This window comes from Mangifera indica, chromosome 16, assembly GCF_011075055.1.
Source record: "Mangifera indica cultivar Alphonso chromosome 16, CATAS_Mindica_2.1, whole genome shotgun sequence".
In the NCBI taxonomy this organism is placed as follows: domain Eukaryota; kingdom Viridiplantae; phylum Streptophyta; class Magnoliopsida; order Sapindales; family Anacardiaceae; genus Mangifera; species Mangifera indica.
In genome coordinates this window covers 1,863,932-1,891,816 of record NC_058152.1, presented here as the reverse complement: position 1 = coordinate 1,891,816, position 27,885 = coordinate 1,863,932, and the positions used below count along the sequence as shown (strand labels likewise).

The following is a 27,885-nucleotide window of genomic DNA, read 5'->3' as shown; positions in this document are numbered from 1 at the left end:
AACCAGTAAGATAACTAATTTGACCATTGGTTCGGTTTTAAAAACATGGAATATTACTTTTTTTAATTATATGTTTAATAAATTAATTATTAAAAATTAAAAAATATATCGTATATTACGTTTGTCTTTTTTCTTATTTAAGACATTATTTTAATGTATAAATGTCAAAATGATGTCGTTTTAACTAATTTAAATTAAATATTTTTATATTTATAAGTTTTACGAGTTAAATACTTTTAAACTCGAGTTTGAGTTTTGATAATATAAAACTTTTAAACTTAAATTCGTTTAAACTAAACTCGTTTTAGACTCTCGTGATGTAAACTAACAAAATTGCTTAAACTAACTATCTAGATAAGCCCTTTTTGTTCTTACATGCCTGCCTTTTCATTTTCTTTCTCACTTCCATTGCCACATACTTGGGCCCTTTTCATTTCCTTGATCCAAAGACCACATAGATGGGCTTTATTTTGATTTCCTCTCTTATATATCTAGATACATGTGCCTTGTCCTTTTTCTTGATTGTGGGAAATGATTTTTGGAAAGTGGATTTTAGCCCTACAAATTTTTGGGTAATACAGTTGGATTGCACATGGAAATTTGTTAGCCACAACACAACAGAGCAACCAGAAAACAACAGAATTGTTTAGCCTTATGAACTCTAATTTGCCAGAGAAATTAATACAGCTGCCTCCCTAGAATCCCAGATCAAACCCTTGTTCACATTCTCTTGGCATTTACTCATTTCTCATACAATAAATCTATGTGTATACACTTTTGAATACGTAAATAGATATACAAGTGGTTTTTTATCATATGATTAAATGGTTTTCAAAACCAGTGATTTGTAGGCCTGTAATCTCATCAGCAACTAAATCCTTCCCAGCAGCTTTCTCCAAACAACCCAATGATTTGGTCAAGGCTACATACAAGCCTAGTTTTAGAAAACCAGTCCATGATGATAGACAGCAAAGATAATGTTTCATAAAAACTTGATCAAACTTCAACAATGAAAGAAAATATTCAAAAATCTGCATTACCAAAACAGCATTCACCATACTACATATACTTGATGCTTTTGAAACACCAGAAGAATTGATTTTTCTTTATTAAATTTTATCAGCCAATTTCATTTTATCCCAACCAAACAATCAAAGAGAACAAACAACAGGCAATTGTCCTAGGGCAGGTTCCCAGTAATGCTTTCTCCACAGGCAAAAACATGTATCCATGAAAAAATTGTATAATCCAGATCAATTTGAACAAGCACAGTCCATATATATCTGTAATCCTGTAGACACTTGATAAATTGTAGGCTATTATTCCAATAAGCAGCGATATTATTACACCGATTTACACGAAAACAGAACCCAAGTAACAAAAATTTGGAAGTGCACTGACTACCAATGCACTCTTTGAAACAGCATCATTGCAGAAGAAGAACAATATGATAAAATCATCAAGCATTTTTGGCAGCAAACACAGAACTAACAAAGTATGATAGATACTGATAGAAGTCCCAAGAGCAACAACTCTTGAGAAGCAGTGAGAAGACAAGTCGATCATAAATTCTAATAGTAGCATTTGCAAACCAAAAACAAAAATGTCTAAAGCGGTTTAACAATCAACACCAAATTTTAAAGGACATTTAATCAGGAATCTCACAGAGCCAAAGATTGCATGAAGTTAGAAGTGTGTAAGTGACTAATTTGCTTATTACTGCAGAAGAAAGTAGATTTGACATTAAAAGCTCACCTGCAATTCTGTAAAGATGCGGTAAGCTTAAATTTTTTGTTTTCATGAAACACCAGATTGATCTAAACACATAAATCAATTTTGCCTATAGGCAATATAATTAGACAAAGCAATCAAAGGGGCGGCTTTCTCCTGATCAAAACCAGACAATTGTTGTTGAGCATCTTTATTTAACTTGTCAGCTAATTCCCTTGATTTTTCAATCCCCAACAACTTAGGATAAGTGACTTTATCAGCCACCAAATCTTTGCCAGCAGTCTTTCCAAGTTCCCGAGATGACTTTGTCACATCAAGAATATCATCAACCACCTGAAACAACAACCCAATACACCGAGCAAAAGTTCTCAGCTTTTCAACTTCATCATCACTTCCACCACCCAATATTGCTCCAAGAACGACTGATCCTTCCAGTAATGCAGCTGTCTTATGCTGATGAATAAATTCAAGATGATCTAAACCCACTTCTTTTAAACCTTCAGAGTTTATATCCACAACTTGGCCGGCAACAAGACCCTCAATGCCAATCGATTTCGCTAATTCTCCAACTGCTTTGACCACCCTCGAAGGCAGAACGCCAACCGTAGAAACAGCCATGTTTTCAAACGAAAAGGCAAGAAGTGCATCACCGGCTAAAACGGCGACGTCTTCACCGAAAACTTTGTGGTTTGTCGGTTTTCCCCGACGAAGGTCGTCGTTATCCATACAAGGTAGATCATCATGAATCAAGGACATGGTGTGAATCATTTCAACAGCACAAGCGGCCGGCATCGCCATGGACTCATTACCACCAACAAGTTCACACGCAGCGATGCAGAGCACCGGTCTTACACGCTTGCCGCCCGCTAGAAGAGAATACCTCATAGCTTCGTGAATTTTTTGGGTTCACGGATTGAAACGACGGCGTCAAGGGCCTGGTTAACAGAATTGCCTTTCTGAAGCATATAAGACTTGAAATCGAAAACGGGTTTTGGGTCTTCCTCTTCTTCCCTGAGAGTTTCTTCTTTGGTGAGAACAGCGGAAACTGACAGGGATCTGTTTCGTCTTGGCAAGGCAAAGGATTCGGGTAGGCGTCTTAATTTTGGAGATGCAATTGAAATCCTTTGAAATGGATGAGATTTTGATCTGGTAGATTGATTGAATATGGTGCAGCCATGAACCCAAGTGCCAAGATTCACAGAAGACATGTTGATAATAAATGAAATTGAAACCTATACAGTAATGAAGATTAAGGGAATCTGGGTAAGGTGGAAGGCCCTCTATCTTGAATCCAGATTCATCAACAGATTTCCTAAATTCAGACAAGTTGCTTAAATATGGTAGGAAGGAATTGTTAACTCAATGCATTTTCGAAGAACATTAGAAATTTTTTTAATGTTTTTGTTGAAGCAGAAGCGAAAGAAGAGACCTGAGTGCGTAGAGATAGAGATTACCGGCCAATGCCGCAGCGAGAACAACAAATGGAGGACGAAGATTGAATTTTGGCCTTACAACCAATACAAGAAAGCCATTTATTCCACTAAAATTACCTTTTATTATAGTGCTATATATCACTGTCAATTTAAAAAAATAAGAAAAATTTGGATGCCTTTTTGCCGATACCGTTATTTTTCTTATTTAAAAAAAAATAAGAAAAATAAGAAAAGCATGTTTCACATTATGAAAGTCAATTTAATACTTTCTCCATCAAGAGACAAAGTTAGGTAGACAAAGCACCGATATATTTGACATTGCTCTTTTCTTTCGACAGAGCTACGTGGATGGATTTTAGAGGTTAATAAAATATTAAAATTTTTAAATAAAAAATTTAGATTTAAATCCTTTTTATATTTTACTTATGAATTTAATTATTGTGTCTGCATAAGTTTATTAATTTAATTAATTGGGATCGAATTTTCAATTAAAAATTACTTGGATTCACTCATGTATATTTAATCGGATATTTATTAATAAATAATTAAATAATTTTAAATTAAAAATAAAATATTAAATAATTAGAAAAAAATAGATGTTTATAATATTAATTTTTTTAAATATCATATTTATAAAAGAATCATCTGCCTATTAAATTCCTGCCGTTACTCAGGCTGCTTGTTTCCAGAGGTTCTGCCTTCTCATCGTGGCTGCTTGTGGTTCTGTCCTGTTGCTGGGTTTTTGATTGGTTGACAATTCTTGTGTTTTTGGTGGGTTCGTCTGGCCTGCTGTCTTGCTTTCATACTGGGTTTTCGTTTGGTTGACTATTTGTGTGTTTCTTTTCTCTTGTTTTCTCAAGTTTGTTTGGGTTTGTTCAGTTGTAGTTTTTTACCGGCCTTCCCTTGGATTTGGTCAAGGTTAGATTGTTTTTCAATCCTCTTTTGAGTATGCTTTTGTTTTTTTTTTTTTTTAAATAATTTACACATTTACTTATAAAAAAAGTATTAATTTAAATTTTAAAATTAAATTTGAATCGAGTTAGTCGAAATTGAATTATTAGATTAGATTGATCAATCCCAAATAAATAGTTATGACTTAAACTCGAGCTATGATTATAAGAAAATATCAAACTCAAACTTGAGTCTGAAATTTTATTTTGAAAATTTTGTCCAGTCTAAACATATTCAAACTCAAATTGTATTTGGCTAGAATTCGATCTAATAAGAACAATTATAATTTGTAAAATTATAAAACTTGATATATTTCATATCATTTATAATTTAATATTATAAAAACAAATTGTTTTAATTTAACAGCAATGCGATGATAATCTACATAAGAAAATATATGAATAAATAAATAAATAAAATTATTGACAAGAAATATCATATGTTTCGGTAAAAAGAGGTTGAACTTCATTTCCTTCAAATAAGTATTCAAAATGATAAAATTCTAAGAGAAAGGTTTTCAAAGCAGTCTGACAGAACCAGAAAAACGTTTTGGAACAAAAACTGACAGCTTCCACGTGCACTAGTCTAACAAGTTAGAACGCAGACAGTTAGCCGATGCCGCACATGTTTCCAAGTCTTATTCATGATTCACGCTGTAGGATCACAAAATCTTGTATTTTTTCTTTTATTTCTTTTCTAGAAATCAGAATCAGGCGGTTGATAGAGGGTCAATTTAGTTAGAGGGTCAATTTAGTTAATGGATCAATTTAGAAACCTAAAAAAAATAGATTTTATTTATAAGAAAATATGAGTTCAAATTTTAATTAGTGATATATTAATATCAAACTTTTAATTTATTCAATTTAATAATTATGAGTCTAGTTAGTAAATATGAAAATAAAAAAAACAATACATAAATTATATGGTAATAATATAACAAATAATAAAAATACAGTTGTAAAAAAACCCCTAAAATTTATATATGAGAAAAGTACGAAACATATATATGCAGGTTTAATACGATACATCGTCTATAATATATTTATAAAAATATGATAATATTATAATAATTTTAATATTTTTTACGGATCTTTTATTGAAAATCAATATTACAATTCAAATGTAAAGTATTTAATAAACTATTAAACCTAATATAACATACATAGTCAAAATTCCCAATGTACTAGTTTGTCAGGAAAAACAAACAAATTAATTAATTTTGATTTCAAATTTCAAATTTCAAATTGAAGTGAAGTTTTGTATAGGCCGCAAGAGAGAAAAACACAAAATTACGACTGAAAATTAAGAAAAAAATGTTGTTTGGTTTTTTTAAATGACAGTGGTATTTTTGTAAATAATTAAAAATAAAAGGGATAATTTTATACTTTAAGTTTATCAAAAAATTCAAAAATATGACAAATATAAAATACGATGTAGAATTTATGTTTAATATGGGAAGGGTGTACAGTACGTATTTAATATGTTTTAGATTTAAAAATTCTTTTAAACTTTTTTAATATGTGAATAATATGAGAATACAAATAATATAAATATTTACAAACTAAGGCTATGAGATCGATCACTAAATCTAAGATTTTTTTTACTTAATGTGATCGATTTTACTCCTGTGAGACAGTCTAATTAGGTGGAGTTCTTTGATATAAAATAATAATAATTATTATTATATATAAGTATGCAATTGGATGATTTTTTTCTTTTTTCATAAGTACGCGATCGGATGCTCTTTTCATATAAAAGGAGTTTGTCTCCAACGCACGAAAAAGGTTAATTCATGAGTAAATCGGTGGATTTTTTCACGCACGACGGAAGAACAAATCTGGTTTAATAATTTATTTTATTTTTTACAAAAAAAAAATCTTTCTCAAAATAGGGCCTCAAGTCGAAAATTCGATGCAATATATATAAAATTAAATTCAAGTTTGAACTTAAACTCGTTGAGCTTACTTTAAATAAGTTCAAGTTTGTCTCATTTCAAAAAGGTCAAGTTTGAGTTCAAATTTTTAACTAGTTTATTATTAAAAATGTATCGTTTTAATATATATTAGTCAAAACGATGTTGTTTTATATTAAAATTTTTAACTCGTGAGCTTGACGAGCTAAACACTCAAAAGCTCTAACTCGAGCTCAAGCTCAAAAATGTTAAAGTTTTAGGGTAGATCTCGAGTTCGAACTCAAACTTGTTTGAGTTTAACTCGTTTGAATTGAATTCAAACTCAAATTCGAAAGAGCTCAGTTCGAATTTGATTTCACTTTCAATGGTAATGTTAACATAATTGTACAATATTTTTAAACCAACTGTTAGTATTTTCTTTAATGTTGAACGTTCATATACATTTTTGTTTGTTAGATTTACATCCTTAATATATTTTGTTGTTCCTCTTCTTGACAACATTTTAGAAGGCTTTGTCAAATTTGGACGGATTATTCTTGTTCATAGAATAAAAATCCTTTTGGACAATGATCACTATCATGTCTTAAACTAGTACTTCTCATTGATTTCTATGTACCAGGTCCTGCTTGAGTTCGCACAGGGCTTGTCGAATCGCCCACACCTCCAGCTCAAGGTTTCAATTATTGTTGCACTTGTCTGCAACTCCTTCTTGCAGCTCCAATGTCTGCAGCTCCTGTTTGTTGCTTGAGTTTTCTAACAATCTTAAGGATTTTTAAACAATGGATCCAATCTCGAACATCATTAACATTGTCGCTAATGCTAGCTGTTACCAGTTCTGCTTCTCAAGTAACCATCAACGCGGTTGCTATATCTTCATTCGATATCGTCCCCTTGCAATGTAGATAAAATTTAAGAAATTCACAAATTCAGAGAATGACATATCAGATATTCCTCAAACGTTAAACTAATTTAATTTGAAGTTTCTATAAACTATGCGAGATCCTATAGATCTCATTAAATTATGTTTGTTCATGTTACGATACATACAAAATATCATCACTTAATTTAGCTCAAGAATATACATCGGCATAGAGAATTTTAACAAATTGAGACAAACAAGTGCTTACGACATTTTGTAATGGTTTGTCAATTACCATTAAACTCAAAATCAGTTTCCACATCAGATAGGATGAAAGCAGCCTCAAAGCTCTATGATTGATCTTGCAAACACTCAACATAGAATTTCTATGTGGTGAAAGTGACGAGAAAGCTTTAAATCCTGGGAGCTTTTGACAGTTTTGGTATTTTGGAGTATCAAAGTGCAAGTCTTTGTATCTAAAGTCATTGTAGTCTCATGGAGTAAAAACTTTGAAAAAGAGGGATAAAAAGTAGTTTCAAATAGGGCAATTATAACAATAGTTGGGGATGGCAGCAGGGAGGGGCGGGGAGGGGATATCAATTCCCGTCCCTGTCCCCGTAGGGGATATCAATCCCCGTCCCCGTTACAGGAATAACAAAAAATCCCCGTCCCCTCACCATGCAGAAAAATCCCCTCTCCATCCCCTCCTCGTCCCCACGGAGAAAAATCTTCTCCACATCCCCGCCCCGTCCCCAAGGGAAAAAATCCCCTCCCTATTCCCTCCTCATCCCCGTGGGAAAAAATTCTCTCTCTATACCCGTAAATATAAATTTTAATTCCTTTCTATATTTCAATAAATAAAATAAATCATATTTTTCCAAAATATCATTTGCTACAAGAGCTGCAAAATATTAATTGTTATTTTAGTTCAAATACAAAGTTTTTACAAAATCTAACAATATGCAATAATCATAATGTAAAAGTTTCTAAAAATTAATAGTTTAGAAATTATTATATTAATCTATTAGATTTAGAGGGTGAAGAGGGGACAGGGTGGGGTGGGGTGGGGCGGGGACATATGATCCCCGCTCTCGATTACGGGGATTTTGTTTGTCCCCATCCCTGCCCATTTTTCCCGTTTTTATCAGGGAATGCCCTCCTAGTTAGAGTCAGGGAGGATCGGGCCTAAGTTATCATCCCTAAATTGAGCTATTAACAGCTCCGGGAAATGATTAAAGAATTCTTATTTGTTAAAACACTACTGGAAGTTTCAAAACTAAGTCTACTTGCACTCAATTTTCAATATCCAATTGGGTATCTTCGAAAAATTTCCATAATATTTAGAAATAAATATTGAAAATATTTAAAACCTAATTAATATTTTTTAAAGAATTGGGCTAAATGTACAATTAAGTTACCCTATGAATTCAGCCATATAAAGAGTTAGATTAGAGTTATGATTTATATTATATTGATACAGCCATTTATCATAATCCACATCTATGAACTTCTAGCAGCCCAACCCAAGAGAGGAGCTCTCTCAAAACTTTCAGGGATTCACCCGTGCCTCGAACAAGCATTAATATTGTTGTATATCCATGGCTACCTTTGTGTGAACGAGTAGAGGTCTTACTACGTTATATGGATTAGTGAAAGTGTTCTGGATGAATTCGGGGTGGATCGTGGTTTGACGGAGTCATCAAACCTAGGTTTGCAATCCGAAATTAACTCTCCTTCTATGCTAATAATAGCTCTAGATCTTAAGAATAAAGTTTAGTAATCCAAAAATTTTATTTTTCATCTTATACCGTTGCCAATATTGATTATAATTTGAATCATGAAAACCCAACAATTTTTTCATCTGAGACAAATTCGAAGAAAATAAGCAAGTACTGAATTTTCTACCCATCTATTTTCCATGTATAACCGTAATTTGATCTAGAGAAGGGTTTTTGAGCAAACTTTCATATTTATTCCGCAGCATGTTATGAAATATTAAGATTTAGATTGCATGAAAAACCCTACAATATCTACATTAGTTGAATGATTAGTGAGTAATTTGTGGTTATATAGTAATGAGATGGTTTTGAATTATTGATGAAGAACTACTTTTGGGTTGAAGGAGATTCTTCATCTTTTAAAACGAGAATATAAAGGAATCAGTAAATGATAAAATGAGAGATAAGACTGGGATGGGAAAAAGATATTCTACCCGTCTATGTCTTATCGTTTTTTTCTCAGTTATCAAATCTTAACAAGTGATTCTCTCTGTTACAGTGAAGCCTGGTTAATCAAATACAGCCATTATGTAACCATTAGTAGAAACAATTTCAATCTGAAAACATTTTTAATCTTAACACATGAAGGAAATTTGAAAGACAGCTTAATGAAAAACAAAGGGTCCACGTTGTGTAATTTCTCCTTTTTCTCTCTACAAAAACCGCCCGACACTCTCTCCTGGTTAAATCAAATCATTCAACTCAGCAACTTTCGAATTTCTTCTCCCCTACCGAATTTTTCTCAAACAGGTTTCTTTCTTTCTTTTTTGTATTTTTTGATATTTATTTGCTTGATCAAAGTAATTTCAGTTTCTTACTTAGTTTTGTTTTCATTTCTTTCAGGGTCTCTATTCTGATAGTAGGTTTATTTTTATTTATTTTGGGTCATTTCGTGCTTTATTTTGATGAAAGTTTTGGTATTTGTGAACTTTTCAGTCTTCTTTAACATTAGAATTGTTGTTGAAAAAGGAAAATTTTTTTCCTTGGTTACAGGAGCTATGATTCGAATATTTAAAGTAAAGGAGAAGCAGAAAGAAGATGCTGAAAACTCCATTGGAGGTGTGCCTGTTAAGAAGCAGTCAGCTGGGGAGCTGCGTCTTCAAAAAGGTCTTTCTTCTGCGTTGAATGGTTTCATCTTTTCATTTATGTTGGTTTTAACTTTGTTTTCTTAGTTCATCACCATTCACTACTTAAAGCCTGCATTCCTAACATAAATCTTGGCATTTAACTTGTCATAGATATCACTGAGCTGAACCTGCCTAATTCCTGCAACATAACATTCCCCAATGGCAAGGATGACTTAATGAATTTTGAGATCTCAATTAAGCCTGATGAAGGGTATTACAAGTAGGAAGTTCCTTTGTTCTATGTCACATTAGTCAGTGTAATTATTTATTTCATTTGCAGTAGTAATTTGCTTAACTCTTTCCAATTTGCTGTTTTAGAGATGGGAAGTTTTTGTTCTCTTTCCAAGTTCCCTCTATCTACCCACATGATGCGCCAAGGGTTAAGTGCAAGACCAAGGTAGAGCCTTCCATCCTGTTTATTTTTCACTTCACTTAACATTCATATGGTGTTATTTGTCGGCTTCCTAGGCGACGTTCTACTCAAGGCAGTGTGGCCATTGCCTTGAGCCTTGAGTAAGGTTAAGATGATTAATGGTTGAGAACCGATTGCCCTTAGCCTTTTTCTATACTTTTGAAAAAGCTTTATTCATTGAAAATGCACGTTTTATTGTAACCTCTAGGCCCTCTTTGATTAGAACTGTGGGCCGCCGACAATTTATGGACAATTTAGGTGTAGGCTTAAGCTTTTTGACGAGTTTTGGACAATATTCAAGTCTCTCTGGTTAGGTTTGATATTGTTAAAGAGAATGCTAACAAGTTCTAAAATCATTGAAGGATTGACGATGACTTATAAGGTTGTTGAAAAGATTGTCTAACAAATTTTAAGTTTTAAGATTATTAAATGAGTTGTTTGTTATTAATACCTTAAAAGATCGTTGGATGAGATTTTATTATGGGTATAGTAAGAAAATATTTTAAATATTATGGAAATGTGAAGAAAATTTTATGAACATTTTTAATAGCATTAGGTAAAAAACCGGAGCATTTGCCTCACCTTTTTTAAAAAGCAATGCATTCGTCTCGCCGTGTTCACCTGGGCAACAGGACTTCTACAAGCATTTGCCTTTTTGCCTTTGACAACTGTGGTTGGTTTGGCTTTTTACAAATTTGCATCTTTCCTTCAGATCTTCCATCCAAATATAGACTTGGAAGGCAACGTTTGCCTCAATGTCTTGCGAGAAGATTGGAAACCTGTTCTGAATATCAACACTATAATTTATGGATTGTATCATCTCTTTACGGTAACAGCCATTGTTCTTTCTGTCTGTCTTAAGTTGAGAAGACATGGGTGGGTTTTATTGTTTTAACTTTTCCGGTTTCATTGATTATGTATGAAGGAACCAAATTGTGAGGATCCCCTTAATCATGAAGCCGCTGATATGTTGAGGGACCAGCCAAATGTGTTTGAGGCAAATGTAAGAAGGGCTTTGGAAGGTGGGTATATTGGGGATGAATATTTTGAAGCCTGTACGTAGATTCCACCAAGTTACGAATGGTGGGTTGTATAATTTATCTGCTAATTTTAATTTTTTTATAGTTTGCTTTTGCTTTATTTCATGGAAGAACCTGGATTCCTTAAGAAAGGCCAGCTACCTGTAATCTGAACGAAAGTTCCCCTTACCGTTACCTGTTAAACCATGTTGATGTCATTCTGTCTGTTGGCATGTGACTTGTTATTGTCATTTTCTAACAAGCCTAGATTCGACTCTATCCTCTCTCTCCCTCTTCCCCACGCACAAGCACATGGGTTAGGACCTAACACCCTAACATACTATCATTAGATAATTCAAATAATAAAATATATAAAATAATTTAAATAATAAAATATATAAAATTTTTAAGTTAAAAAATTTAAATTTAAGATTCATTAATGACATATCAAATTTAAATCTTTAACAAATTTGATAAAGTGGTTACGGGATTAGTAATTCTACTCAAACAAGATTTTTTAGTTTGAAAAAAAACTCCTAATGATAATATAAGTCTTAGTATTTGTTCATCCAAAGGCCTTTAGGAATTCCAAAAACTCCTAACATGCCAATCTATCTTTGTTTATCGAATCCAGCCCTACTTGTGCCATCCTCAAGGATTTGGCTTTTGAATTTCCTTGAACCGATGGATATTTATTAAACATGGCCAACTAATCAACTAGCTACATTATCTATTATTGAAGACTAAAGAGTTTTACATCAAATAAAAATAATATTAGAAAGTGATATATAAGTGTGATAAATTATACTTTAATATAAGTTAATTGATTTTGTATAATATGCATTTCAATCTTCATACTTATAGGTCTAATATATTTCTACACTTATACCCATGTTTTCATCTCTTTTCTCTAATACAACTTTCTCAAAATAGTATGAGATTATCGTATCTAACCAGTCTTTTATTAGAATGCACATTATACTTCATATTTTATGTTAAGCACATGAAACGATGTATTTAAAGAAGTAGGTGAAATGATTGAATCTCAAACTAAAGGTTATCTAACACTTAACCTTGGTATCTATCCCATTAACCTTGAACAAAGACTCATGAGTAGAGTTTCCCATATTAATAATGATACCTCCCAGATAGCCTAAATTTATATGCCATATTGAAGGTGTTTTTGTTATATATTTCAGTAGTAATATTATATATATATATATATATATATATATATATATATATATATATATATATATATATATATATATAATTTAAGTATATTATCATATAATTAGATATTATTTTATATTTAATTTAAAATAATCTAATAACATAATAATATATTATTTATATATTTAAATTATATATTAAAAATATATACACATAATTTTATTGATATTTTACGTTGCCAAAGTGTTCCTTGAATATTTTTCACATGACTTGAGGCGTAATTTGTCAACTATGTGTTCCCCAAGTCAAGTTTTTCTATCCGGGTTTGCGAAAAGGTTCGTGAATCCAATAAAAGCACTTAAGTTCTTAAATTCTAACCACATACTCAGCTTTTAACCACAAAAACCCGGAAATCCAATCCATCAAATTAAACTTCAAAACCCAAAATTACTTGTTTGTTCGAAACCCTAAAAATATTATATCCGAAAAATTAATTATTAAAATTAAAAATATTTATACTTTTTAATATAAAATTTAAATCGTATATCTTACATTTAAAATCTTAACCTAACCAAAATGATGTAACTAGAGAAAATACAACAAAGATAGAAGTTGATCGTGGCGCTGAATGCTGTGGGTACAATAAAGAAGGGATGCATTTGGACATGTTGACCTTCTCTAGGTTCCGGTTCAAGCCTGATTATTCAATTGTAATGTCTATAGATTATTAAACTAATTAACATTAAACAATATTAATTAAAGTCTTAATTAACGAACCCCCACGTGCTCTCTTCTACCAATAAGACATGGTCAAGCACGCGTATCTCTTCATTTCTTTATTATTATTTTTCTCCGCACGTGTGACAACTTTTGTCTCCTCCATTACTTTACTAGCTTTGCTGTCACGTCCCCTTCAACGTTAGCTGGATCTGCACGTTGCACGGTCATTGAATCAAGACCACTTATCGTCTTCTTAATTTATTGCACAAAACACATGTCTTTTCTCCTTAATTAATAAAAATATTTTAAAATTATATATTTGTAATTTAAACAATAAAAATTACATATATTTATTTTTTAATATATTATTAAATATATATTAAAAAGACCCAATAAAAGTTACTCCATTCCCTTATTTTAAAAAAAATTAATAGTTAAATATTTCTTTAAATTTAAAAAGTTTATAGTTTAATGTACCAAAAATATCAAAATACTTTCTAAAATTTCATATTGAATATATTTAAACTTCATTATTTCTAATTGATATAGTATAATTTTGCTTTTATTTAATTTTAATTTATCTATAATGTATTTTTAGATTTTTCAATAATTATATAGATAATATATTATTTTATGATAATATATAATTTATAGATATAATTATGTAATATATATAATATTATTCATGTTTGAATATTTTATATATTTATATTTAAATATTTTCATAAAAAATTTAATTTTATAATATTTTATTTTTTAAAATAAATTTAAATTTAAAATTTTATTATATTTATAAAATTTTAATTTATTTAATATAATAATTATAGATTGAGATGTTATTATCAAATATTTACCCTATAAATAAGACGGAAGACTCTAGGTTAAACGGAAAAAAAAAAAAAAAAATTGGAGAAAGAAAAATAGGTGAGTCTCCCCTCCTCTGCTCTGCATAAAATAATGACAGGGACCACGTTCACGTGTTGGTTAGTTGGATTGACACGTCAAAGTACTGTGGTCCCAATTAGCCGGTGGCGTTACGTTACTTTATTAGTATAAAAATTCAATGGCGCACGTGTGAAGGCGACTGACGTAGCAAAAGCACCGCGGAGAGTTGCATGATTTGAGTGGTTGGCCCCACAATTCAGAGACTGTCATTTCTCCGTCCGTATCTGCACCGTTCAAACTGAACATCACGTCACAGATTACCTCAAATGCCGGAGAGGAGAGGCGGCATCTCCTTGTCATCATCGACATCACGATTAATCTCTGTGAGTGGCTACATTTTAAGAAATGTGTGTCCCAACCTTTATAGCGTTTGATTATGGCACGATTTAATCTAGCGGTTGGAAATATGGAGAGCATATGAATCTTAACGTCTTGGTGAGAGCATCCTCTGAGGCCACGAGTATTCTTACTTTTATATGTAAATAAAATATTCATTAAGAATTTATTAATTTAAAATTCATTATTTTCCGGTTGACAACAACAATAAAAATTGTATTGCCTAATAATGAATTATTTAATAATTTAATAATTATTTTATTTTTAATTTAAAATTATTTAATTATATAATAATATATTATTATTTATATATGTTATTTATAAACATAATATAAATTTTTAAAATTTAAAATATAAGAATTTATCATTTTGATTAAAAAATAATTTGTTAATTATCAATAATGTAACCACCCATGACACTAAAACCCATGTTCTTTATTTTTTATTTTAAATTGAGGATCCCATCTAAAATAATTGAGATGGTAAATTTTAAAATACAATAATCAAACTCATATTTATTATATCAAATTAATTAGAGTTTTATATGTATTATAAATATTTAAATTTAATTTTTTAAAAATTTTAATATTTTATCTTTTTTTAATTATTAAATTCATATTCTCTACTTTCCTCCTTTTTCTCTTCTATTACAAATTTTTCTTATTACTAAGATAAGTAATTTGATATATAATTATTAAAAAAAAAAATTCATTAATATTATACAGAGAGGATTGTGATGACAGAGGCAGAGACTTTTCTCAATTTTCACGAACATATCTAGGTGTAAGTGAGGTCATAGATTCTCTGTCTAATACATTTTCAAAATTATTTTTTTAATTTAATAATTTAATAGAATAGAATAGCAGAATTTCCCTTAATTTAATATTTTATATAATTTATTTTAGAAAACAAAACAAGAACAGGGTGCAAAAATTCAGTGAACTTTCTAATCAAAATTATGGGGGTTATGATTATCACAGAAATGGATAGGATAAGCTCAAAAATAGTAAGCCCTGGAACACTTGGATTATTCTAAATTACACTTTTTTTTTTTTACTTTTTTCAACTCCTAAAATCATCGAGTGTGAAAAGGAAAGAGGGAAATGGGGTAAAATAAAAGGAGTCGTCTAAGTAAGCAACATCCCAGCAGCTGCATTCCCTTGTAAAAGTTAATAAAGAAAGCTTTTTGGCCCGCGTGAGAGAGATTCGGTCTTCTCTTCTGTCTCCTAATTCACAAGACCCTTTCTTTCTCTGAAAAGGCCTTTGGAACTGAGAGAGATTGAGAGGTGTGTTGTGCTGGTAGAAAAAATGACTGCCGGAGGAGCATCAGGAAGGTTGCCAACGTTCAAGGAAAGAGAGAATAATAAGAGAAGGGAAAGAAGGAGGAGAGCCATAGCTGCGAAGATATTTTCAGGGCTAAGAGCCCAGGGTAACTATAAGCTACCAAAACATTGTGACAACAATGAGGTCTTGAAAGCTCTTTGTTCTGAGGCTGGCTGGGTCGTTGAAGAAGATGGCACTACTTATCGCAAGGTTAGACTCTTTTCATTCAGCATCGTTAATTAATTGATCTAAAGTCTTATAACGTTTCAAGATTGTTATTCTCCGTTTTTTGTTCAAGTTTTTTGACCTTCAAGCTTCTGAAAACAAGGTTCTTTATCTGGGTTTAGGCTATTTGGTTTGATAGATCTACTTTGTTTTCGTCTGAAAATGATGTAATTTCCTTGTAATTTTAGTATATTCTTTTCTCATATTTATGTTGATTCAAAATTTCTGTGGGTGTTTTCTATCTGGGAAATCACTGGAGTGGAAAAGTAACTTCGGAGCTCTGATTTGTATGGGATACTTGCTTCCATATATGTGTCTTTAGGTTTGATTCTTGTGGAAATTTTTGCATATTTCTTCCTCTTTAGCTTCTGAGTTTGCTTCCTCTGTCTGGTTCTTGATTAAATTTATTCTTGAACTAATAACAATGAAGAAGTTGAGCTCTTCAAGCTATTCTCTTTCAGTGCTTCCGTTGGTTCATATAGTTCAGCCAAATCCTTTGATTCTCAGTTCTTTCCAAATAATGTGCTATTATCCATTTCCCTCAGTTTCTTGTACATTGCAAGGCCTAATTGATCTACTGTATTTTTAATCAAACTAAATTAAGAAGGGAAATATGGTAGAAATTGATTTATAAGCTATGCAATATAGGCTGTTCTATATATGTATTTTATGGATGACTCTGTAATGTAATGTTTAGCAGGGATACAAGCCAATTCCAACCCCAACTGAAATAGCAGGGGCTTCTGCAAACATCAGTGCATGTTCCTCTATTCAGCCAAGCCCTCAATCTTCATATTTCCCTAGTCCTGTGGCCTCTTACCATGCCAGTCCAACATCTTCGTCTTTTCCCAGCCCGACCCGTTTTGATGCAAACCCCTCAACGTACCTTCTTCCATTCCTTCACAACATCGCTTCCATCCCCTCTAATTTACCTCCTCTGAGAATATCAAATAGTGCTCCCGTAACCCCACCTCTATCATCTCCAACTTCTAGAGGTTCAAAACCAAAAGCTGATTGGGAATCCATTTCAAATGGCTCATTAAACTCCTTCCGCCATACCCTGTTTGCGGTTTCTGCCCCTTCAAGCCCCACCCGCCGCCAGCATCTTGCACCTGTCACAATACCAGAATGTGATGAATCTGATGCATCTACTGTGGACTCCGGTCGTTGGGTCAGTTTCCAGACAGTAGCACCCTCAGCAACTGCAGCAGCAGCCCCTCCTTCACCTACATTTAATCTTGTCAAACCAATGCTGAAACAAAATTCTGTTCAGGATGCAGTTAATGGGCACAGAGGGGTAAGCTGGGAGCTGACAACTGAGAGGGAGCGAGATTCAGAGTTTGAATTTGGGAGTGATGCAGTTAAGCCATGGGAGGGTGAGAGAATTCATGAAATAGGTGTGGATGATCTGGAGCTTACACTGGGAAGTGGCAAGACGCGATGATAAAGCATCTACCAAAACCTGCATTGACATAGGAGTATGTGAATCAAGAGAGTTTGTGAAGATTTCATTGTGCATGCTAAATGGTGCTCAGTTTCTTCAGCTAGGCTAGTCTGTATGGCATCCCTTAAAGGTCTCAAATTTCTGCAATTCCTGGAAACCTGGATATCACATTCGCAGATGCCTGGAATTTTCCTTTTGTGTATAGTTGTTAGTCTAAATTATATGAGCCATTACAGGTCTGAAGTAATCCTACATATCAGATTCCATAGTGCAAACATGCAGTGGGAAAGACAAAAGCAGATCCATGTCAGTCCAAATGTTATGAGAAACATTTACCTGTTTTAGCAGCAGAAATGAATTAAAATTCATTCAAGTCTTCTGCAGTTTGTTGGGTTGTGTGGGTCAAAAAGGCATCTGAACCCATTCTAAGATAGTTAATTGATCTTAAGGTTCATAATGTTTTCTTGTAATTTTAGTGTATTCTTTTCTCATATCTATGTTGATTAAAATTTTCTGTGGGTGTTTTCTGGAAATCACTGTAGAGGAAAAGGTAACTTGGGAGCTCTGATTTGTATGGGATACTTGCTTCCATATATGTGTCGTTGGGTATGATTCTTGAGGACATTTTTGCTTATTTTTCCCTCTTTGGGTTCTGAGTTTGGTTCCTTTGCTTGGTTCTTGATCAAATTTATTCTTGAACTAATAACAATGAAGAAGTTGAGCTCTCTTAGCTATTCTCTTTCAGTGCCTCTATTGGTTCATATAGTTCAGCCAAATCCTTTGATTCCTCAGATCTCTCCAAATAATGTGTTTTCCCTCAAATTCTTTACATTACAAGGTCTAATTAATCTACTGTATTCTTAATCAAAGTAAATTAACAAGGGAAAATGATAGGATTTGATTTGTGAGCTGTATAACATAGGCTGATCTATATATGAATTTGATGAATGACTCTGTAAAGTAATGTTTAGCAGGGATACAAGCCAATTCTAACCCCAACTGAAAGAACGGGAGCTTGTACAAACATCAGTGCATGTTCTTCTATTCAGCCAAGCCCTCAATCTTCATGTTTGCCAAGTCCCGTGGTCTCCTACCATGCCAGTCCAACATCATCATCTTTTCCCAGCCCGACTCGTTTTGATGCAAACCCCTCAACGTACTTTCTTCCATTTTCACAACATTGCTTCCATCCCCTCTAATTTACCCCCTCTTAGAATGTCAAATAGTGCTCCTGTAACCCCACCTTTATCATCTCCAACTTCTAGAGGATCAAAACCAAAAGCTGATTGGGAATCCATTTCAAATGGCTCATTAAAATCCTTCGCCATACCCTGTTTGCGGCTTCTGCCCCTTCTAGCCCCACCTGCCGCCAGCATCTTGCAGCTGCCACAATACCAGAATCTGATGAATCTGATGCATCTATTGTGGACTCCAGTCGTTGGGTCAGTTTTCACACGGTAGCATCCTCAGCAACATCAGCTCCTTCACCTACATTTAATCTTGTCAAACCAATGCTGAAACAAAATTCTGTTCAGGATGCAGTTGATGGGCTTGGAGGGGTAAGCTGGGGGGTGACAGCTGAGAGGGAGTGAGTTGCAGAGTTTGAATTTGAGAGTGATTCAGTTAAATCATGGGAGGGTGAGAGAATTCATAATATAGGTGTGGATGATCTGGAGCTTACACTAGGAAGTGGCAAGCCGCGTTGATAAAGAACCTACCAAAGCCTGCATTGACATAGGAGTTTGTAAATCAAGAGAGTTTGTGAAGATCTCATTGTGCATGCTAAATGGTGCTCAGTTTCTTCAGCTAGTATATTCTGTATGGCATCCCTTAAGGGTCTCTGATTTCTGCAAATCCTGGAAACCTGGTTATCGCGTTTGAAGATGCCCGGAATTTTCCTTTTGTGTGTAGTTGTTAGTCTAAATTATATGAGCCGTCACAGGTCTACAGGAATCCTACGTATCAGATTCCATAGTTCAAACATGCAGTGGGAGAGACCAAAGCACATCCATGTTAGTCCAAATGTTGCTTCCACGTTCAGAAACATATACCTGTTTTAGAGTCAGAAATATTAAAAGTTATAAGATAAAGGTTTGGATTCGAACTTATGTCATATTTGTAAAACTTTAATTTACCTGATACAGTAATTGTGGATTCAATCATTGTATTTTGAATTTATCTGTCTAACAAATACGGATGGGATCTCCGTTATCAAAAAAGTAAAATAAGATTTATTCAAGTTTTATGCAGCTTGTCGGGTTGTGCGGGTCAAAAAGGCATCTGAACCCATTAATAGGCCCCTTCACATATGAGATGTAGTTAATGGTTGCATAAAAGTTATGCCATTGTCATACCTGATGCTCTAATTCACCAAATTATTCAATAACCTAATTTCCCAATAATTAGTGATCAGTCTTGATCAAATGGGCCCAATCAGTTCTGCCACATTAACACTTATTCTGATGTATGATTAATGTGAAATAACAAAGAAATTTCCTCGAGTGGTTGCTTTGCTGAAAATGCCCTCACTAATGAACAGGTGGTTCAAACACCAAGGGACCGAAAGTTTCTGTCAGCTATTGAGCAGCCAGGCAGAGATGTATAATCAGAGAGCTATGGATTTGCCAATAATAACATACCAGTAAACTTCATTAAGACAGCTCCCCAACGCAATAATTTTCATGAATTCCCTTTGTTGTCCGGTAGATTTTTGTGGTCTTGATTTGTGATGCTTATGTAGCTTTCACGCGTGTTTTAAGGGCTAGCTGTCGTTTAATTAGCTTCACCATCTCGGAGTTTTGAGTCTTGATCTTGGGTCTTGACATTTGAAGTGCCTTTTTTGTTCTGTATGGTTTTGTAGAGACAACTGTTTGTAGTGATTGCCCTTTGCTTTAAGCATCAGAAACCTATCACCATCAGCCTCTCAACTCCTGCTATTTCCTTATCACCCAACAAGTCATATCACCCAGATGGATGGCCTAGTGATAAAACACTATCTTCAAGTGGAGGGAATTGAGTTTGAAGTTTGGTGGCGCCATATTGTGTTTAATCAGACTTCAAAATAATGCAAAGCAACTTAATCAGCACACACCAAAGCGTACAAAATATTAATTGCACTAGTTAAAACACCATCATCATAAGGTACCTTTAAAAATCCAAAATATTTACATGCTATCTATCCATATAAAAAAGTCAAAAATTTTTAAAATACGATAAAATTATTTCTTAACCAAAATCATAGAACGATATCTTGAAAAACGATTAACTACAGAAATAACAATCAATAGGGCAACATGTGAGTATATGTCACTTGTCCAAAGAAAACAATCTATTAGTTTGAATTCGTTCTGTATCTCATGTCAATATAGAAAAACAATCATTTCTTATATATCAAAACAATATCATTATCTATTTTTCATAATATAATAGAAAGTTAATTTTTTAATTTGAATTTTAATTATAACTAATAATTCATTCTATAATTTTAAATAATCACTTATCAAAAAGAGGAGTGGAAGAAAAGAAGATGATGATATAATAAGACATTTTAATAAGTTATTGCTAGATGAAGAAAAGAAGCTTCGTGCAACAAAAAGAAGAGGATGTAAATGGGTATTTTTCAGAAAAAGAAATGAGAAAAATAAAATTGCTAGATATAAAGACAGACTTGTAGCCCAAGGCTTTTCCCAAAGACCCGGTATAGACATTGATAAAACATATGCACCTGTGATGGATATAATCACATTCAGATATTTAATTAATTTAACACTTTTTGAAGGACTAGATATGCGTCTAATGGACGTAGTTACTGTTTATTTATATGAGAATTTGGACACTGAAATTTATATGAAACTCCCTGAAGGATACAAATTGTCTGAAGCAAAAAAGGTAAATTGAAGAGGCATGTACTCAATTAAATTACAATGATCATTGTACGGATTAAAACAATCCGGACGTATGTGGTACAATCGCCTCAATGAATATTTGAAAAAAAAGGGCTATATAAATGACCCTATATACTCATGTGTTTTTATCAAAAGGTCAGGATCGGGATTTGCTATTATAGCAGTTTATGTTGATGACATGAATTTAATTGAGACTCTTGAAGAGCTTTCAAAAACTACTGAATATCTGAAAAAAGAATTTGAAATGAAGGATTTGGGAAAAACAAAATATTGTTTTGGCCTGTAGATCGAGCATAATTCAAATAAAATATTTATCCATCAATCTGCATATATTGAAAAATTATTAAAACGATTTAATATGGATAAAGCTCATCCTTTGAACACCCCAATAGTTGTTTGGTTTCTTGATCTGAAAAATGATCCATTTCGTTTTAAAGAAAAAGATGAAAAGATACTTAGTCCTCAAGTACCATATCTTAATGTTATTGGAGTCTTATTATATTTAGCCCAATGCACTAGACCGGACATATCCTTTGTAGTTAATTTGTTAGCTCAATTTAGCTCTGCACCAACCCGTCGTCATTGGAACGGAATCAAATATATACTCCGTTACCTATGTAGAACTAGAGATTTAGGATTATTCTTTTCTATCAAATCCCCTAAAAATCATAATTTGATTAGATATGCAGATGCTGGTTATCTTTCTGACCCTCATAAGGCCCGTTCACAAACTGGATATGTTTTCACTTATAATGACATAGCAATATCATGACGCTTCACCAAACAGACATTGGTTGCAACGTCCTCAAATCATTCAGAAATTCTAGCTCTTCATGAAACCAGTCGAGAATGCATATGATTGCGGTCTATCATCCATCATATCCGACATACATGTAGTCTTCCATCGACAACAAATATTCCTTCTATATTATATGAAGACAATGCAGCATGTATTACTCAAATTAGAGGTGGATACATTAAAGGAGACAAAGCCAAACATATCTCACAAAAATTCTTTTACACTCATGAGCTCCAGCAGAGTAAAAAGATTGATATTAAGCAAATAAGATACAGTGAGAATCTTGCAGACTTGTTCACTAAGACACTACCGAAATCAACATTTGAGAAGTTAGTGTATAACATCGATATACGGCGGTTCAACAAGCAACCAAGTTAATCTTACTTCAAAGAAGGGGAGCGTTCATCAGGCAAAATTTTGCAGTTTATCAAATATTGGACAAAAGGTGCACTATACTCTTTTTTCCTTCACTAAGTTTTGTCCCACTGGGTTTTCCTAGTAAGGTTTTTAATGAGGCAGTTTAAGCACGTCCAATGTCAATTTACAAGATATTTAATAATTATGTTTCTTTGCTTTGATTTTTATCTCATTGGGTTTTTCCTTAGCAAAGTTAATCTAATTATTTGTAAGTAGTGAAAATCCAAGGAGGAGTGTTGCATATCTGGTGGATTTTCCGCCATATGCAGTAAATTTTGACATTAAATGGGAATGCATTTAATGGAAGAAGATAAAACTCAGCAGCCAATTTAGAAAATTTTGGTGGGAATGCAATAAATGAAGTCTGGAGGCTAGCAGGAAATTGCCTATATAAAGGACTTTTCCCTTCTTCATTCGGCTGTAACAATTTCACAATCTTCTTGCTTTTTGCGTTCTGTTTCTTCGCTCTTACTTTCTTCTTCTTATTTTGCAGCCTTGAGTTAATAAAATTATCATTTCATTCTTCAATTAACTCATCTTACAATTTGTTTATATAATCTTTATAATAGTCTTCATATTATAGCTTTCTTTGAAAACTGAACATGTGTTGACGAGGTCCAATTTTATTGCATATTCACTTAGATCATCCCATTTGAATAAAACTTATGTTGAGCGTCAGTTTTATTCATTTCAATTCATGTTAAACAACCCAAAATGAAGATTAGGTTTGAATTCGGACTGACTTAATTCGGTCTCAAAACCTGACTTTAATCAGTTTAGTTGAATTCAAATAAAAAGAATTAATTCGTATTTTAAATCAAATTTAATCATTTTTTATTTAAGCTGAAATCAAATTATCTTTAATTTTAGTTTAATAAACTTAAATTAAATCATATTTTATTTAAACTAAACTTGAGTTAAAAATTTTTAGAGTCGATCTGATTTGTATCATTTCCCCTAATTTTACCCTAATTTTAATTATATCCTTTCTCCCTACTATGTAAGATTCAGCAGGGTCAAATATATAAATGAGTGACTGGTGCAACCACTCATTATTGAATGGCAATTTCAATACGTGCCAAAAATTGGTTTACCTAATATGTTTAGAAAAGTCCTTTTTATATTAAATCTTAATTATTGTCATGTATTCTCGATTATGTTCATGCAACTACGGAGACTCAAGGGATTTGTATTTGTTTTTAGCCATATATAAATCCAATAATAAAACCTAATCAATTTTTATCCATTTATTTAGTATCATCACTCTGAAAAATCGGTCATATAAATGTTAGGTTTTGACCTCTTGAAATAATATGACTAAAAGATAAGATAATTGGAAGATTTCATTCTTGGTCATCATGCCCATCTCATTACTAGTATATATAATATGTTTTCATTAAATTGAGACATAAACATTCTTCATTTTATTTGATAAACAAACTGTATAATAGATTGATTATAAAAAAAAGTCTTGTTTTTGTAGATATTTTCTTTGTATTTGTTGAAGTTTTTGAATTTCAACAAATTTTAGAATATAATTTTAAGAGGGTTTTAGTTTTCTCTTAATTTTTTTCCTTTTTTTTTTCTGAATTTTACTCATTGTTTTACCCCATAAAAATGGATAAATAAAATAAAAATAAAAGTCATTATGTGAATTTACTAATAAACAAAGGAGGGATAAAATTACTTTAAACTTGAAACAAGAATTGAAAGATAAAAGAAATGAACCAAACATAAATTTATTAGGATCTATTATAATTTTCGAATTATCATTGAGATTAGTAAAAAGCAATAATTATGTTAATTTAAGAATAAAAAAAATACAAAATTAGTTTTTCTTAAATATAAAAATAATAAGAAAATTACCTTTAATATTGAGAAAAGAAAGCTAGGATTAAGAAGAAAAGATGAAAAGATTGCAGAATCCTTTAGGGACTTTGTGAAAATCAAGTAGAACCATAAAACTAAACTATCTCAACTTTCTTTAAAAATAAATTGAATATTTATTTTAATATAAAGGTGACAATATTAGATTATTATTTTTTCTACGTTTCTCTCAATGTGGTCATACGACTCACAAACTAAATTTTTATTTAATAACTTTTAGTATTATAAATTATCTAAAGGAGTCACAAAAATGTATTTTGGTGAGTGCAATTATCAATTAACCCTAAAATTTATCAAAGGTCAAGTGACCTCACTATAATTATGCCCTAAGTCCTATACTTATCCATACAAAAGTTTTTCATATACAAAACATTGTTTCTAAAAAGAATTATTGTAAGAGTGATATATATATCCTTTCCACCTCAAGATTTGCCTTTAAAGTGTTTTTAGAACAAACGTTGTGAAAAATGTTAATCACTTTTACTGTAATCTTTAATATATGATTTCTTTTTTGGGGTAAGTAAATATTTACGTTACAAGCAAAACGTAATTCCAAACGTAGAGGACCTAAACTTATCCTCAAATAAGAGGACAGGAAAACACCAGAATTCACCAAAGCAAGCCTAATTATGTGTCCAGCACTTCAACAAACCTTAGGTTAAAAGGTCAATCACTGTGATTATAAAGTTGGCTGAAGGCCCAAACTAATTCTACCCTCCCATTCCTTTTATTGATAGGATCAAATTCCACCGTTAACTTTGCAACCATGGAGACCTCCATCTCAAACCCACATGCAGTTCTAATATCAAGTCCCGGATTGGGGCACCTAATCCCTGTTTTGGAGCTAGGTAAACTCCTTGTCACCCACCACAATTTTGAAGTCACTATTTTTGCTGTTGCGTCTCAAACATCTGCCGCAGAATCAGAGATGATCCAAGCAGCTATGAGTTTGAAACCTTGTCAAATTATCGAAATTTCACCACCAAATATCTCACACCTCGTTGGCCCTGACGCCGCGGTTGTCACCATACTTGCAGTTATGATGCGTGAAAACAAATCAGCTCTTCGTGCAGCAATATCTTCTTTGACCTCTCGGCCAAATGTTCTGATTTTCGACCTCTTTGGAACTGAATTTTTTGACATCGCTGATGACCTTGGGGTAGCAAAGTACTGTTTTGTAGCATCAAATGCTTGGTTTCTTTCACTCACTGTGTATACTCCTCTCCTGGATAAATTGGTGCAAGGAGAGTATGTTGATCAAACAGAGCCTTTTGACATCCCTGGTTGCAGGTCTGTTAGACCTGAAGAGGTGGTTGACCCCATGTTGGATCGGAGAAATCAACAATATTTTGAATACGTTCGCATGGGGAGGGAGATACCGTTGTGTGATGGGATTTTGATTAACACTTGGGAGGATCTGCAGCCGAAAGCACTGGCCGCACTGAGAGATGATAAACTTTTGGGTGGAATTGTTAAGGCTCCCATTTATACTGTTGGCCCGATAGTGAGGACCCTTGAACCTACCGGCTCCAACAGGGAAGTCTTTGATTGGCTAGACAAGCAACCAAGTGATTCAGTGCTTTATGTGTCACTTGGGAGTGGAGGGACGCTGTCATATGAGCAAACCATTGAGTTGGCTTGGGGTTTGGAGTTAAGCCAACAAAGATTTATCTGGGTAGTTCGGCCGCCATCAACAGCAAAAGCAGATGGCTCGTATTTTACAGCAGGAAGAGGTGGTGATGAGTTTTCAAGCTTCTTGCCTGAAGGATTCCTCAACCGGATTCATGAAGTAGGAAAACTGGTCCCAAAATGGGCTCCACAAGTTAAAATCTTGAGACATTCATCAGTTGGAGGATTTTTATCACATACTGGGTGGAATTCTACAATGGAGAGTATCAGCAATGGACTGCCGATGATTGCATGGCCATTATATGCAGAGCAGCGAATGAATGCTACCGCGTTAGCGGAGGAGCTTGGTGTTGCCGTACGACCGAAGATACAGCCGTCGGAGAGGGTGGTGGGAAGAGAGGAAATAATGACGATGGTGAGAAAAATTATGGTGGATGAACAAGGGCAACCAATAAGAGATCGGGCAAAAGAGCTAAAACACACTGCAGAGAAAGCATGGAGTAGTGAGGGTGGATCATCTTATAATTCATTGTCTCTGCTGGCCAACAAGTGGAAGCATCCATGAAAACCACCGAATGCGTTTGCAACAACGGTGGACTATCGTGTGTTATCATCTTGGCAATAATAAAATTTATTTTTCTCAGTGACAAATTTAAATATATTTCTTATATTTGGTGAGTTGTTTAAACTTTTGCAGTGTTATTCAAATTTTTATGTACATGAGGAACGCTTAGATGGCAACCGGCGGCTCTTAATCCTTCTTCTGATTTTACAAAAGAAACCTTTTCTTATCTCCACTTGTCTCCAATACTGAGGATCGAGGAGATTTTAATCATCCTCGATTATGTTCTCATATTAATAGAAAATTGCTTCCCATTTAGGAAAAGATGGTCCGAAAACCTGATTCATAAATCAAATTGCCATATCTAAATGCTAGTGCTAAGTACTCACTATTTATAACTTTTCTTATAGTCAGTTATTTCATTCCAATAATTTTATAGGATAATAACATCACAAAATAAAAATATCGGGAACACAAAGCTTACACGCATGCATTATTGTAAGCTGCAAGTTTTGGAGCAAACTAAAAATTGTTAAATTTTCATTTCTTTTGTCGACGTAGCTCCAAATGTCCATTGAAAATGTTAAAATAGTTATATTGAACCACTTTAAAAAGAAAATCTTGCAAACATGGAATATAACCTAGCGGTTATGTCAAACTCATCGAATATCACTATCATATCATGGGTGAGCAAATTTATCTTTAGATTATTGTACTCTCCTGAGGAATGAATAGAGATAACAAAGGAGTCAGACAAGATAAATTAGTATATTTTGTTATTTAAATATGGATAGATATGATAAAGATATCAGGTTGGCTCGAGACTCAGTCCAAGTTAATATAACTTGTTATTGTAGCAGGCTTTACTAGGCCCGTGGGTTGTCCGAACCGTGTCTTGTATGTCCTGGTCATGCTTTTTAAAAAAAATTTCAAAGCTTCTACGAGTGCAAAAGTTGTTGCGCCCACACCCCCAAAACCAAGCTTTTCCCACTTTCTAAACCACATATCCAACACCTAATTTCTCAGTCTCTATACATCGATAAACTTAGTTTCTATTTGTTCAAAAATTTTGTATTTTTTCAATCATTTTTTTGTGTTTGGTTTTTTATTAATAAAATAATTTTTTTTTAAAATTAATTATTAAACTTTTCTAATTTAATTTTTTTAAAATTAATACAACTGAAAATCATAAATGGTAGGTCAATCCTCTAAATCATGTTTTGTATATATTTTCAAATGATGTAAAATTATTTTCTGTTATTAATTGTTGCATTTTAATTAGAATAAACTTTCTATTT

The 27,885-nt window shown here is 32.8% G+C and overlaps 4 protein-coding genes and 1 pseudogene across 10 annotated transcripts; 4 read left to right on the top strand and 1 right to left on the bottom strand.

Moving 5' to 3' along the window:
• Nucleotides 1-1,693: 1,693 nt before the first annotated feature.
• On the bottom strand, nt 1,694-3,267 carry LOC123199589 (geranylgeranyl pyrophosphate synthase, chloroplastic-like). The gene is given in 2 exon segments (XM_044614620.1): nt 1,694-2,627; nt 2,630-3,267. Coding segments are annotated over 2 exon segments (1,107 nt in total). The 5' UTR covers nt 2,940-3,267; the 3' UTR covers nt 1,694-1,830.
• A 5,116-nt stretch (nt 3,268-8,383) lies between these two features.
• Nucleotides 8,384-11,440, top strand: LOC123198640 (NEDD8-conjugating enzyme Ubc12-like). 7 transcript variants are annotated; one of them, XM_044613373.1, is made up of 7 exons: nt 9,287-9,414; nt 9,508-9,523; nt 9,658-9,771; nt 9,903-10,011; nt 10,110-10,188; nt 10,916-11,032; nt 11,129-11,440. In XM_044613373.1, the coding sequence occupies exons 3-7, from the start codon at nt 9,663-9,665 to the stop codon at nt 11,264-11,266; spliced, it is 552 nt and encodes a 183-aa protein (XP_044469308.1). In that variant the 5' UTR covers nt 9,287-9,414; nt 9,508-9,523; nt 9,658-9,662; the 3' UTR covers nt 11,267-11,440. The 7 variants fall into 7 exon arrangements, with proteins under 7 accessions (XP_044469309.1, XP_044469307.1, XP_044469306.1 ...); XM_044613375.1 differs by having other exon boundaries at nt 9,310-9,414; nt 9,634-9,771; XM_044613377.1 differs by having other exon boundaries at nt 9,316-9,414; nt 9,508-9,527.
• Nucleotides 11,441-15,532: 4,092 nt separating this feature from the next.
• Nucleotides 15,533-18,132, top strand: LOC123199365 (BES1/BZR1 homolog protein 2-like). Its single transcript, XM_044614336.1, has 2 exons — nt 15,533-15,929; nt 16,645-18,132. The coding sequence occupies exons 1-2, from the start codon at nt 15,705-15,707 to the stop codon at nt 17,386-17,388; spliced, it is 969 nt and encodes a 322-aa protein (XP_044470271.1). The 5' UTR covers nt 15,533-15,704; the 3' UTR covers nt 17,389-18,132.
• LOC123199549 lies at nt 18,097-19,496 on the top strand (annotated as a pseudogene).
• Nucleotides 19,497-25,091: 5,595 nt separating this feature from the next.
• LOC123198869 (anthocyanidin 3-O-glucosyltransferase 5-like) lies at nt 25,092-26,676 on the top strand. Its single transcript, XM_044613667.1, has one exon. The coding sequence runs from the start codon at nt 25,163-25,165 to the stop codon at nt 26,588-26,590; it is 1,428 nt and encodes a 475-aa protein (XP_044469602.1). The 5' UTR covers nt 25,092-25,162; the 3' UTR covers nt 26,591-26,676.
• The last annotated feature ends 1,209 nt before the right edge of the window (nt 26,677-27,885 follow it).

What these genes read in the sequence shown, in the direction of transcription:
- LOC123198640 (XM_044613370.1), top strand. Translation starts at nt 9,273, where the DNA reads ATGAAAAACAAAGGGTCCACGTTGTGTAATTTCTCCTTTTTCTCTCTA. An exon ending in CCTGATGAAGGGTATTACAA is followed by an intron (nt 10,012 to 10,109) that starts GTAGGAAGTTCC and finishes TTGCTGTTTTAG; the next exon opens with AGATGGGAAGTTTTTGTTCT. An exon ending in GGGTTAAGTGCAAGACCAAG is followed by an intron (nt 10,189 to 10,915) that starts GTAGAGCCTTCC and finishes TCTTTCCTTCAG; the next exon opens with ATCTTCCATCCAAATATAGA.
- LOC123199365 (XM_044614336.1), top strand. Translation starts at nt 15,705, where the DNA reads ATGACTGCCGGAGGAGCATCAGGAAGGTTGCCAACGTTCAAGGAAAGA. An exon ending in ATGGCACTACTTATCGCAAG is followed by an intron (nt 15,930 to 16,644) that starts GTTAGACTCTTT and finishes AATGTTTAGCAG; the next exon opens with GGATACAAGCCAATTCCAAC.
- LOC123198869 (XM_044613667.1), top strand. Translation starts at nt 25,163, where the DNA reads ATGGAGACCTCCATCTCAAACCCACATGCAGTTCTAATATCAAGTCCC.